Source organism: Gambusia affinis, linkage group LG07 (genome assembly GCF_019740435.1).
Source record: "Gambusia affinis linkage group LG07, SWU_Gaff_1.0, whole genome shotgun sequence".
Taxonomy (NCBI): domain Eukaryota; kingdom Metazoa; phylum Chordata; class Actinopteri; order Cyprinodontiformes; family Poeciliidae; genus Gambusia; species Gambusia affinis.
This window is the reverse complement of record NC_057874.1, coordinates 13,934,758-13,947,834: the sequence shown is the minus strand read 5'-3', so window position 1 is coordinate 13,947,834 and position 13,077 is coordinate 13,934,758. Positions and strand designations below refer to the sequence as shown.

Below are 13,077 nucleotides of genomic sequence, written 5' to 3'. Positions count from 1 at the left end.
TGGATTATATTCTGGTTTATTACCTGTATGCAACAATTGCTGAACAAATCTCATATTATGCCTACTGGTTTTCACAATGTCTGTATGCATGATCCAGCATTTTGCCTTGGTGTTCAGTGTACATTCAGAATGCCATTGAGAGCCCAAGCAAACCTTTCATCCAGCAAAAATAAAAAATAAAAAAAAACCAGCATGTTGTTATCAAAACAAGAGGTTTTCTATTGGCTTGTGAAATTGGAAAATAGAGAGAGGCTGAGAGTCAGGCAGGCAGTGTGAGAAAAAGAGAGAGAGAAGGAGAGATGAGAAGCGCTGCTGCAGAACACACCTCATCTCCTCTTTAGCTGGAGGGATAGAGGGAGAAAGAGATTCAGTCTGTGCCAATTTTCTCCTCTGCTCCAGAGACGGAGAGCCAGGGAAGTGATATTTCAGAAATCTTATCTGATAAACAAACAACAGACAGAGACAGAGAGAGAGAGAGGCAGAGGAGAAGAGGTGCCTTGGCGTATGAAGCATCCAAAAAGACAAGACAGAGAACAAATGGAGAAAGAAGAAGCGACAGAGAGAGATGTAGTCAATGCTTCTGTTGCGGTAAGAGACTGGAAATATGTTGATATTTTCTGAGCTAGGAGGACATCCCAGCACGCGCAGGGACATGCACACATGCAGCACTGGATGCATGCGCAGCCACTTAAAGGTGATGACAGCGTGTGTGTGTGTGTGTGGGTGTGTGTGTATGAGTTAAATTAAGAGTATTGTAGGAAAATAAATGTTTGTGTCAGAGGCTGTCAGGGCGAATACTGAAACAAATTCAGCTCTGGAGCAATGTGTCTTTCCTTCTTCTTCTTCTTTTTCTCTTTTCTTTAAATCTGCATCCAGCACCTTTATCTCTGTCATATCATCCCTCCTTCCTGCTCTCAATTCTGCCCTGTTGCTCAGCCTCTCTGTGCTGGAGCTGCACAGCCCACATACATGCAGCTCTGCTTTACACCATTTTCCCTCTGCTTGGCTCTGACTTAATCCTGAATTGAACAGAAAAAAAGGAGCCGAAGGAGAAAATGTGTGACTATTCTGAAATGACTTTAAATCCTCCTCATGTTTTTGTTCTTTCGCTCACAGTTCTCATGTAGTTTCAGCCCAATGTTTTCTATCAGAGCTTGGAGATTACAACGGATTATCATCAAATTATCCCACCACTGATCTAAATGTAGAGCTGAATCGGGAGAAATTAAAAGAAATGTGCGTCTTTTGGGGCCACAGTTTTAGTTTTACATGTCCAATAAACAATTTCCTTTATCTGTTTTTTCAGGAAGATATTTGTGAGATCTTTTTGCACATTTATTTTTGCATCATCTTTGACAATCACACCGAATTGTTTTTATTATTATTAAATTGATCTCAGTGGGATCAATTTAAAAGTGGACATGTTTCAAGGAATCAAACACATTCGGCTGCATGAGGAATGTTAACCAGCTTTAAAAAAAATTGTAAAAATTGAAAAATCAGAAACAAGATAAAAAATGAAAAGGAAAAATGTTGATATTAAGCATTTTTTATATTGATCTTAAGAATAGAGAAAAAGAAAAAAGAATTTGAAGAAAGACAAAATATATAATTTACCAGTAGTAATCTAAAAGAACTGGACTTTAAAGTATCCCTCTACAGAGCAAATACACTGTTAGGACAGTGGTGAAAAACCCAAAAGAAGCTTTCTAGAACTCCAAATTTTTTCACGGACAAAGATTTTAAAAAGCACAGTTTGGGATGTAATGACAATTTAAAAAAATAAAAGTATTAATTGGATCAACAGGGTGGTTCTGATTATAGACAGAACCTGCATGACAAGAGAACTGCAAAATCTATTCTTTTAATTATCTTCTAATTTAAAAACTGGTCAACTGCATATTATTCTGGGTCAATGTTATTAGGGGCCGCTTTGGAAAGTATGCTGAGCCACATGTGGCCCTGGACCCACAGGTTGGAGACCCCTTAGCTGTAGTTCAGGTTATTGCTGAGTGTTTTACAGAAGTGGGTTAATACAGTGGGCCAAATAAATATTTGACACACTGCTAATGTTTCTAGTTTACCCACTTACAAAGAATAGAGGTATGTAATTTTCATCGTAGGTACACCTGAACTGTGAGAGACAAAATCTAAAAGAAAAATCCAGAAAATGAGATTGTATGATTTATAAATCATTAGTTACTATTTTATTGTTTTAAACCAGCAAGAACTTGGGCTCTCACAGATCTGTTATTTCATCTTTAAGAAACCCTCTTGTACTCCTCTCAGTGCCTGCATTAACTGCACCCTTTTGCACCTATCCAAACATTCAATGAGACTCCAGCGTCTCCCTCACGGACAAGATCCAAGAGTCGACTCTGGACACCAGGGAGTGAAATGGAAACCTGCACGAGGCTGGGATGAGCTGCAGGACAATGAACAGCTTGGTGAGAAGGCAACAATTGCTGGTGCAATTATGGAAGACAGTCAACCTCCCTCAGACTGACGCTACATGCATTATGTCGCTTTATGGAGTATCAGTGATTATGAGAAAAGAGAGGAATCCAGAGTGATCCGAATCAATAACCCGAAGAGAGCTGGGACCAGCTGCAAAGGCTACGAACACATTATGTCGTCATGGATCATCCCAAAGTGCTCGCAAGATTTTGGGTAACAATGTCAGCACTGAAGATGGGCCATCTCCAGGTCTTCTAGCAGGATAATGTCCTGAAACCTCCGGGTCCTGGTGTAGCCCAGCAAGTGTCCAGATCTGAACACAACAGATAATCTTTGGTTGGAAGCAGAAACTTTGTGTTTCCCGACGAAACCCGACAGATCTGGAGAAAATCTACGTGGAGGAAAGGGCCAAACTCCCTGCTGCAGTGAGTGAAAACCTGGTTGAGAACTGCAGGAAACATCTGACCCCCGCAATTTAAATTAATGTTTCTGTACCAAATATTAAGTTGTATTTTTAATTTGTATCAAATGCTTATTTCATGCAATAAAATGCAAAGTTTTGTTTGATTTTTGATTCAGTCTCTCACAGTTGAGGTGTATCTACGATAGAAACATACCGGTGGACACATCTTAACTTTTATTTGAGGTTAATAATGAAAGCAGCTTTCACTGAATGACCACCTGAGCATTACTTCCACACATTTTCCTTTAACTAGGCAAAGTCCTGTTGTTGACTATCTGAGCTTTTCTAAGTTTGAGCCTGAGGAGTCTGCAGAGTACTAACAGCCCCTTAAAGCAGAAATATTCTGCATTTATCCAAACCTAAAAAGATTGCACAGTGGTATAAAGGTAGCAGCTGAGTCATACACATCTACTTTACTCTACTTTTATGAGCAATTCAAGCGACAAGGCAACACTTTACTGGCACTTATCAGTACATGATGTTGCTTTTCTGAAAAGGCTGTAAACACTACAGGTTTTCCAGGACAAGCAGTAAAAACGGGAGCATATCAAAATTAAATGATGAATCCATTACTGAGCAGGTTGCATGTAAAAGGATGAATGAACTGCGATTAAAGTGAATAGATGATGGAGGGGTATGATGAGTCCCAGGAGGATGAAATTGCACCCGGTTACTGTTACAGCTCACATTATAAACTCGCTTGTATACACCAAGACAACTCCCACTATTATTTTATTTTATTTTATTGAAAATATCTGATGAAAGGTTCTGTTTTGGAAATTTTCTGCTTTGACAGAAGGATTTTCTTCATTTTTTTCCTCAAACATCAGCAAACAACTGACAAAGCTTTTTGACAAAGTTTTTCTGTTGCTTCCAATTAGCTACATAAACTGCACACATACAGAGTTTTTGCACACCAGCTGGCAGGATGAGCTGAATCTGGAAATGTCAGGAGGGGTTATAAAATCGTTTAGTAATAGCTTTTTAAACTACTTACAAAACCCAATCACAGAAATTAAACAAATGGCTCTTGTTGCAGTGCAAATGGATGCTTATGAATCACATGGCATTTTGCAGCTTCAGAAGTATGGAAATGATGTTGAAGATTGCACAAATATTCCAGGCAGGTGAAGAGGCTTTCAAAATTAATTCAGCTGGTTTCAGGTAATTGCAATGAAAATTTGGTTTTAAATGCTGGCATTTTGTCCTTTGCAAGCGGCAGCAAAAAAAAAAAAAAAGAAAAAATCTGCAACTTAATTATCCGTTGAGTTTTACTGCATAATTTTCATACATCAACATATTTTTCATAGAACAGATTCAGTGGGGCGATATGGCATCCTTCTGAACATCTGCAACATTATGAAGTGCTTGAAACAAAACACATCTTAACATCAAACTGAGTCTCAAACTGGAGTACTTCAATTTTGTCTGTGGGATTTTGAAGCCCAGATATTACTAAGTGATTTTATTAGAATCTTTCCAAACAGAATATTCAGTAATGCCTGTTCTAAGTGGTGATAATGCTGATATTTGCATTACTCAAAATAAAAAGTCTGTGAGCATGGCTAAAGCAGTGTTAGGTTCTCCCAAAGCAATTCTGGCTCATGCTTTCTTCAACACCGGTAACTCATTTCCTCCAAGTCATTAATTTCTTTCGCTACATTTAAAGTTTAATGAAAGCAGAACAATGTGAAAAAGATGGACTTCAGAGTTTTCAGCACAGTAAGTGAAAAAAAGGCATTTACAAAACTTGGCCAATATCTTATTCCCTTTATAAAAGAAATATCCAGATATCCAGTCCAGACACGAGCTGTTTTTGAACACATCCACTCTGAAAATCAATTTTTAAAATTACTCTTTTTCTTTTGTCAAAAAGAAAAAGAGTACAAGACATTGTATCTACAATGCCTTGTAGATACAAGAGAAAGAAAACCAGCTTTGCAAAACTATCTGGTTTATTTGGAAATGGTTGTTAAATAGATTAAGGCGGGAAGATTTGTTTATATTTAATTGAAATAGAAATATCCTTTATTTTCCCATAGAGAGGAAATTCAAGTGCAACACCAAAGCAACAGCAAATCAAAGCAGATTCACACAAAAATATAAAATATGTTAAAAACAGGCATAAGAATTGCATATCATCAGGTTATTGAAAACTCTAGCTAACTAACTCTAAGGAGTTAAACGGGAAAGTTAAACACAAACTCCCACAATCTACTCAGATATCCTGAAATGACAATAAAAAAATAAGTTAAATATAAAGAATTGTGTTGTTATCTTGAAGTTATCAAAGAAGCAGGGTCTTCAGAGCAGGCAGCTCCTGTAAGGTGAAAGCCTGACACCAGGCAGCAGAAAGACCTGCCAAAATATCAGTGCAACTCCAATCGTCAGCAATAATGCAGATTCTCCAGTGTGTAATAGGTATCCATGGTAACCAACTGTTGTACTGACAGATGGGTGGTGGTAGTCTCTGCTACGTCCATTACCTCTTTGAGTTTAACCGGATGAAAGGACATTACATGCAAGCCTCTCGTACATCTTTAAGGTTAATTTGTCCCTTGTGTCACCCCACTTTATAACCACATATTGACATTTTGTCCTCTGCTAATTTTATTTTGTGCAAATGTGATTAAACCAAGGCGCTTCCCTTTCCTTTACTTGGTAGTTAGGTATTTCTGGTAAATTATGGGGTTAAATTAACATAAAAATACAAACACTAATGTAACTTGATGGTGTTTTTTCTGAAAAGAAATCATATTACTCCCTGTTTCCATTAATTGTTCTTCTTAGCCCCATGTGAGCTAGTCGACTTATAAATTATTATTATTATAAACCCTATTCAAACTAAAACCACTCTAAGTGACCTCCTGCTGGTAAATACTACTTACTAGCCACATTTTCTTACAAAAGGTTATAAAAATGTGCTTTATCTCAACTGCCAACGTATGTGGAAACACCAGCCTGGTGGTGATGAATCGATTAAGTGGAGATCAGTAGTAAAAAAAATCTAGTTGAGAACAGTTCCTTTTGATATGTAACAAAACTTACTGTAAAAAGATAGCTAGAAGAGCAAAACCTTGAATAGTTAAGGGATAAAATAATCAGCATGACTGCATCTGAAGTATTGCTGTGGAAACAATCAAAAACAAAAACACAACCGTTTTATTACCTGTGGTTGTAAATGTACATGCTGCATGCTTACTTGAAGTTGTATTGAGTTAGTTAAGTGTTGAATATCAAAATCCATTACATTCTTTGAAAAGTGTTGATTATCAGCAGTGATAAGCAGAAGGGAACTTGCTTTTGCTAAACCTTTGGATAAATGCTGCCTAACTTCTGGCTCACAGCCTGTTTCACACTCCTGCTTCCTCACTCGGCTAGTTTGAGTAATCAGATTACCCATAAACAGAAACCATCTCAGATCAGAAATCCTCCTAAGGTAGCATATGGTCCCAAAATGTAAGATATTTACTGTAGCTGATCTACTATAGTGAAATGTACTGATCTTACAACTGAGCCTCAAACACATTGAGGCTCAGTTGTAAGAAAACATCAAACTGCATGATGTAAGTTATGCAGTTTGGAAATGTTTCTTAACAAGGTCTCTTCCTTGGTAGGATTGTATAGCTGTGTGGCTGGGAATAAGATATAAGAATATACACACAATGAAAAAATATTGTATGCATTGATAAAATAGAATATATTGTCAAAAATATTACATAAAACAGTGTCGATTTTTTATGTTTGTGCACATTTTAAGAATCTCGAGTTTGGAACGGAAAGGTCAACTGAGCCCTCCACCACCAAGGTTCTTCATAAAATTTTTACATAAGTCTGCATACTAATCCGATGCCCTAAGTGTGCAACAGCTGAGGTGAGAAAACCAAATCTGCAGCGCTCTTAACAAAAAGGCATGATGATTCTCATGTCTCCTTATTCAAATAATTAGTTGTCTTATGACAGACGTGTGTGTAATTTGGAACAATTTTAAAAACTCATGAAAAAGTTGATTAAAAAGCCAACACATCAAATCTATTACAATAAAAACATGTAACCTTGTTTGAAAGAGTAATAATCTAGATCATGTCACATTCTGCTTTGGTTCTTCTTATTAAAATCTGGTGGTGAAACACGGGTGAGAAAAGCACATTAATTTTTAAAACTAAGACAATTACTGATTTGATTGCTGCCAAATATCTACGATCTGTTAAAATGATAATTGTGTAATATGAATACTAAGTTGTTCCTGATACGACAGCCTGCCAGAAGCTGCTGTAACTCTGGTGTGTGTGCATGGGTGTGCGTGGGTGTGTGTGTGCCTCAGCAGCAAACACTTACACTCCTGTCCCCATTAAGATCTTAAATACAGAAGACTGATGATCCTTGGGGTCTAATTTACATGTTTCATAATGAATAAGGCCATATTCTGACTATCTCATGTGAAGTACTCCCATGAAATATTGATGTGATTGTTGGATGATTTCATCACCTCTGGTAGAGAATAACATGAAAGATTACAGCAGAACACCATTTTTCCTGTCTTTAATACAATGCCATTTTCTTAAATTACAGTCACTTAACTTTTACAACCGTCACCATTTGTGTCCTATTTTCCTGCCTGTCTAAATGGATTTTGACGGCAAAATTTCTTTTCAAACAGCCGCTATTCCTGATTGTACGTTTCAAATCTTTTCTCCGTCCGATTGATTTTTTGTTTCTCTCGTTGTTCTGAGTTGCAGAGAAAATGTGCGATCACAAAAACTCCTTTGCAAACTGATGCAACATTGTCAGAGCAAACTGCTTCAGCTTCCAAATGTCACCTGAAAGCTTTAGAAAAGACGAGGTATGATATTAGACTATAATTTACAGTGCTGTGAAAAAGTATTTGCACCTGGTAGGTGTGCTCAGTTTTTTATGTGTGTTTAAATAATCAGATCATCAAATTCAAACATTTCCTGAAACACAAATACACAAGACTACAAGAGGCCAGCCTTCAGACCAGCCCACTGTGAGGTGACTGCCTGTTCCACTGGGCCGCCAGGGACACTGCCATTGATACGGCAATTCAATTTTTTAGAGGAAAACCTGTCCAATCCAAAATGACTCTATGTGAAAAAGTAACTGATCCTTTAAAACAGTAACTGGTTGTGCCACCTTTGGCAGTAATAACGCCCATCAGCCATTTGTAAGAACTGCCAGTGAGGGATTTTTTTCTAATTTTCTAATTTAGCCACATTGAAGATCTTCAAGCAAAGACAGCTTTGAAGGTTACATCACAACTCCTCAGTCATATTTAAGTCCAGACTTTGACTAGGCCAGTCCAAATCATTATTTTTTGCATTGTTGTGCTGCTGATAATTGAACAGGATTGTCTTCACAACTAAAATCCTAAATCAGAGGACTCTAATTAGAAAAACCAAAGAAAACATGACATATATCTTCCTAAAAGCTTTACTCCTGTTTTGTCAATCCTCAGGATATTTTCCCTAAAGTCTTAGGGATTATAAATATGTTTGTTTTTGTTTCTTTTCTTATTGTTGAATCAGAAACAATGATCTTCAGTGAGGAAAGTGAGGTCTGCAGTGCTTTTTACTGGGTTCTTTTGTCACCTCCTGGATGAATCATCAATGTGCCCTTTGAGTAATTTTGGTGAAATTTTGGTAAAATTACTCTTGAGAAGTACCAGTACTGCTCCATGTTTTCTATATTTGTAGATTGTGAGTCCTACTGTGTTTCTCTACAGTCCCAAAGCCTTCAAATGGTATTGTACAGCTGTGCAATCTGTTTTTATTTCTTTAGATCAGGGTGTAATGTGCTGCTTTTTGAAATCTTTTAGTTTACTTCTTTTAAAATTCTAATTATTTTTCTATTGGTGAGCCAATTTGTTTGATGATGTAAGATGAGCAAATGCTTTGCAGAATTGTACTTCAAAACAAAAATGACATGTTACTGAATGTTACCTTCTTGTGTTGTGTTTCTGAAAACAGTGACCCAAGGAATGAGTCGTCCACCTGCAGCCAGCACTTGAGACGGACGTTCGGACAACGAACACCATCATCACCCTGCAGTGTTACCACTGCAAACACTGAACAGAAGACTTGTACACCTAGTAGATTCACATTTCCATTTCTCATATTTCTCTCAAACCAAAACCTCTTAATGTTATGCTGAGTGGTGAAACCAAACCATCCGCTCTACAGGTACAGTTACTCACACATCTCCAGTCCAAATGATTCATCCCTCATCTCCATAACAAAGTCTTCCTCACCTTGTCTGAATCACCTCCTGAGAGGATTATGAGGCCAGCTTTAGCTCTCCTACAATCACATTGTCTCTTGTACGTGTTTAGCGGGATGTGTGTGCCCATTGTTGTGGGCTCCCTGCCACCTGCACTGCCATGGTATGTTCCCTGCCCAGTGAGGTGTGTGTGTCAGATCAAGCCGTGGTTCTCCCCGGATTCTGTCTATCATGAAGCACCCACAGTGGACTGTAACAATCTGTTGCTGACGAAGCTCCCCTTGCCCATACCGCTAAACACACACACTCTTCGCCTGCAGAGTAACTTGTTGTCAGTGCTGGACACTGCAGTGCTACATGGGCTCCCCAACCTCACCGACTTGGACCTTTCACAGAACCGCTTCAGTCGTGTCAGGATGATAACTCAGAGTTCCTCCCTGCCTTCTCTGCTGTCCATACATCTTGAGGAAAACCATCTCAGTCACCTTCCAGAAGCCTCTTTCTCATCTTTGCCAGCTTTACAAGAACTCTTTCTCAGCCACAACAACCTCCATTCAATTGCACCCGGAGCCTTCAATGGCCTTGACTCCCTTTGTCGTCTTCACATCAATAACAACAGACTCACAACAATTGACCCTCGGTGGTTCAGAGCTTTGCCTCAGCTGGAAGTTCTCATGCTTGGGGGCAACCCTGTGGAGGCTCTTCCTGAGAGGGGATTTGAGGCCCTAACATCCCTACAAAGCCTTGTACTTGGTGGTATGGGTCTGAGAAGTTTGGCTGAAAAAGCACTTGAAGGTCTTGAAGAACTCGAAAGTCTTTCCTTCTACGACAACCATCTCACCAAGGTTCCTCGGCAAGCCCTGAAAAGAGTGCCAGGACTCAAGTTCCTTGATCTCAACAAGAATCGCATCAAACTGATCGAGACCGGAGATTTTAAAGACATGTTGAACCTTAAAGAGCTCGGCCTGAACAACATGGAGGAGCTTGTGTCTATAGATAAAGCCTCTCTGGACAACCTGCCAGAACTCACCAAGCTTGAGATCACCAACAACCCACGTTTATCCTATGTTCATCCTCAGGCTTTTGTCAGGCTGAGCAGACTGGAGAGTCTGATGCTAAACTCAAATTCTCTAAGTGTTCTGCACCAGAACATCCTGCTCTCCCTGCCAAGCCTGCAGGAGGTCAGCCTTCACTCCAACCCACTGCGATGTGACTGCCTGTTCCACTGGGCCGCCAGGGACACCTCTCATCCTCGCATCAAAACGGACACACAAATGAAGGCCCAAGTAGCCCGGGTGGTGCGCTTCATCCAACCTGAGGCGACCTTATGCTCTGCACCTCCTGAATTGAGAGGACGTAGAGTAAGAGAGGTCTCTTCAGGAGAGATGTCTGCATCCTGCCTCCCCACTATTCCCGCCAGTTCCCTTCCATCCTATGTCGGAGTTCAAGAAGGAGGGAAACTGGTCTTGCACTGCCGAGCACTTGCAGAGCCATATCCTGAACTGTACTGGGTGACTCCCTCTGGCCTGAGACTTGGGCCTTCAGCAAACAGTACGGCAAAAGGTTTCCCAGCTTCTGCCCTCTGTGGAAACACAACTTCAGATAGCTTTAAAAACACATCTGCCCTCAGTTTCCAGCAACCACAAGGCCACAATGACACTGTTTGCCAGTTCTTCAAACACTACCAGCTACAGCCTGAGGGAACTCTAGAGATCAGCAGGATCTCCCCCAGAGAGGCAGGACTGTATACCTGTGTGGCTGAGAATGCATTAGGAGCAGATACACGCAGTGTTACAGTGGGAGTGCACAACAGGGGGAAAAATAGAAAGAGGGGGCTGATGACTAAACCGAAGAAATTTCAAGCCATGAGAGTCGAAGCCAGGTTGGAGTTGAACGAGGTTGGAGAACATTATGCTATTTTGTCCTGGCAGAGCAGACAAAACCTGCCCTCCACTCGCTTATCCTGGCAGGCCATGCAGTCCAGCTCCCACACACCTACGTACACCACACGCATACTTGCTGGCACACAGAGCTTCAACCTAACTCACCTGCAGGCAGAGACATTTTACAGAGTGTGTCTACATCTAGGAATCAGTGAGAATGGCAAGAGAGACAACCTTGGGTCGGAGGAGAGCAAAAAACCTCGTTGTGTGTCGTTCAGGACCAAGAATGTGCCAGAGCCTCCGCCTGGTCTGCAGCTCAACCCAGAGCTGACCTCTCTAGCGGTCACACTACTGCTTCTTGCTTATATCCTGCTGCTAGCAGTGCAGGGCTGGGATGCTGAACCTGGTGAGGAAGCAAGGAAGCATCACAATGCCCTCTGTGTGGATATCAAGGGTCCCAAGACTGTTATTATCGCTCAGAAGACAAAAGAGAGCAATGAAGATCCAACAGATCTGAAAGAGAAGCTGGCATCGTTTTATATCATTTGAGATAATTACACCCATTCCAGTGCAGGCAAGATAAACTGGCACACATTCATAACATGGGACATGAAATATACACTAGCACTCACACAAATGAAGGATTTAGAGATTATGGTGCAACGAGAGATTTGTATTTATTTTATATAAGCATAAAGTATATATTGACTTTGTTTCTGTGTTGAGATGTGTTGTAAAGATTGCTTATCTCCCCTTGCCGAGGAAATAAAACTGGACAATCATACTCCTGCCTAACACAGGGGAAACAACAGAGCCTGAGCCTCCTATGAAAACTGGACTGAAACTAAAGAGAGCTTCATACATTTCAGGAATGGATATTTACAGAAGAGAGCAGCTCAGACCTCCGGGGTTTTGTCCTGTTTATAGTCAACATGTTTCCACGGACTCAAGCATACTCTTTCCAAGCTGATAAAATTCTGCATTACGACAGACGCTGAAGGACTTTCTGCTGGTTTGGACAGTTTAAGTCAAAGTGATTGATGTACACGGCGCTTTAGCTTTGCTCTTGGACTGACGCGTCCATCTTGCAGTATCCCTGATAAAACATCCCTCTCTGTTTTAAAATAAAAGTGATTTAAAAGTGAGTACTTTGAGCTTTAAATTACATTTTTTGCATCTACTTATATTTTGTGTTTTTCTTTTAATCAAAAACTGACATATGAAAAATCCTCATTTGACAGGACATGACATTTAGAAAAAGTCATTTAAAAATAGTGATGCATCATTTCAGAAAAGCTTAGGTTGTCCACTAAACCAATACGAATACTAATGGTGTTAGACATCTGACGCCTTCTTAGTAACACAAAACGCAGAATGTCCCCTGCTGGAGGAGGAATGTAACTGAGAGGCCAGATTAAAGGGCTGAAAGATGTAATTGTCCCAAGCTCAAGTAGCTGCTGAATTTCCCTTCTATCAGAACTGGATTTTGGGACCTCAATTGTGCGAGTCAGTAGTTTGTAGAAGAGAGACAACCTTTCCTTCAATTACAGCTGCATCGTTCGAGTACGTTTGCCAACTTTTACCCATGCTTTCCAAAAATGCTAATTAAAAGCCAGGTTGGTTGGAGAATGTATAAAAACATACATTTTCAAGTCTTTCCTCCGGTTCTCAAGTGGTTGTAGGTCTTGATTTGACTAGGTCATTCCAACACCTGAATGTGATTTGATCTAAAGTAACACTTTCTTTGTCTTTCTGGGTTCATCTTTAGAGGAAAGATTGAAATATTGTTTTTAATGCAACACTGCTTTAAAATTTAAAAAGAAAACGCTTCTGCTGTGTACAAATGTTATCTGACAAATCTCTGAGGCTTTCACAGAACAACTGAAATGAGAATAAAAACATCCCCCAGCATGATGCTGACTTGACCAGCATCAACTTACTAATTAAGAGGCACCTGAGTGTAGTTAGTGGTGATATATTTTATCTAGGGGTATTTGAGTAAGACTGGCTGAAAACAAAGCCGCAGTGCACATTTCA

The 13,077-nt window shown here is 39.8% G+C and overlaps 1 protein-coding gene across 2 annotated transcripts; it reads left to right on the top strand.

Moving 5' to 3' along the window:
* Positions 1-255: 255 nt before the first annotated feature.
* On the top strand, positions 256-12,963 carry lrrn2 (leucine rich repeat neuronal 2). 2 transcript variants are annotated; one of them, XM_044121935.1, is made up of 2 exons: positions 256-588; positions 8,908-12,963. In XM_044121935.1, exon 2 carries the CDS (start codon positions 9,217-9,219, stop codon positions 11,587-11,589), a length of 2,373 nt encoding a protein of 790 aa, XP_043977870.1. In that variant the 5' UTR covers positions 256-588; positions 8,908-9,216; the 3' UTR covers positions 11,590-12,963. The 2 variants fall into 2 exon arrangements, with proteins under 2 accessions (XP_043977870.1, XP_043977871.1); XM_044121936.1 differs by lacking the exon at positions 256-588 and adding an exon at positions 7,247-7,763.
* Positions 12,964-13,077: the final 114 nt, after the last annotated feature.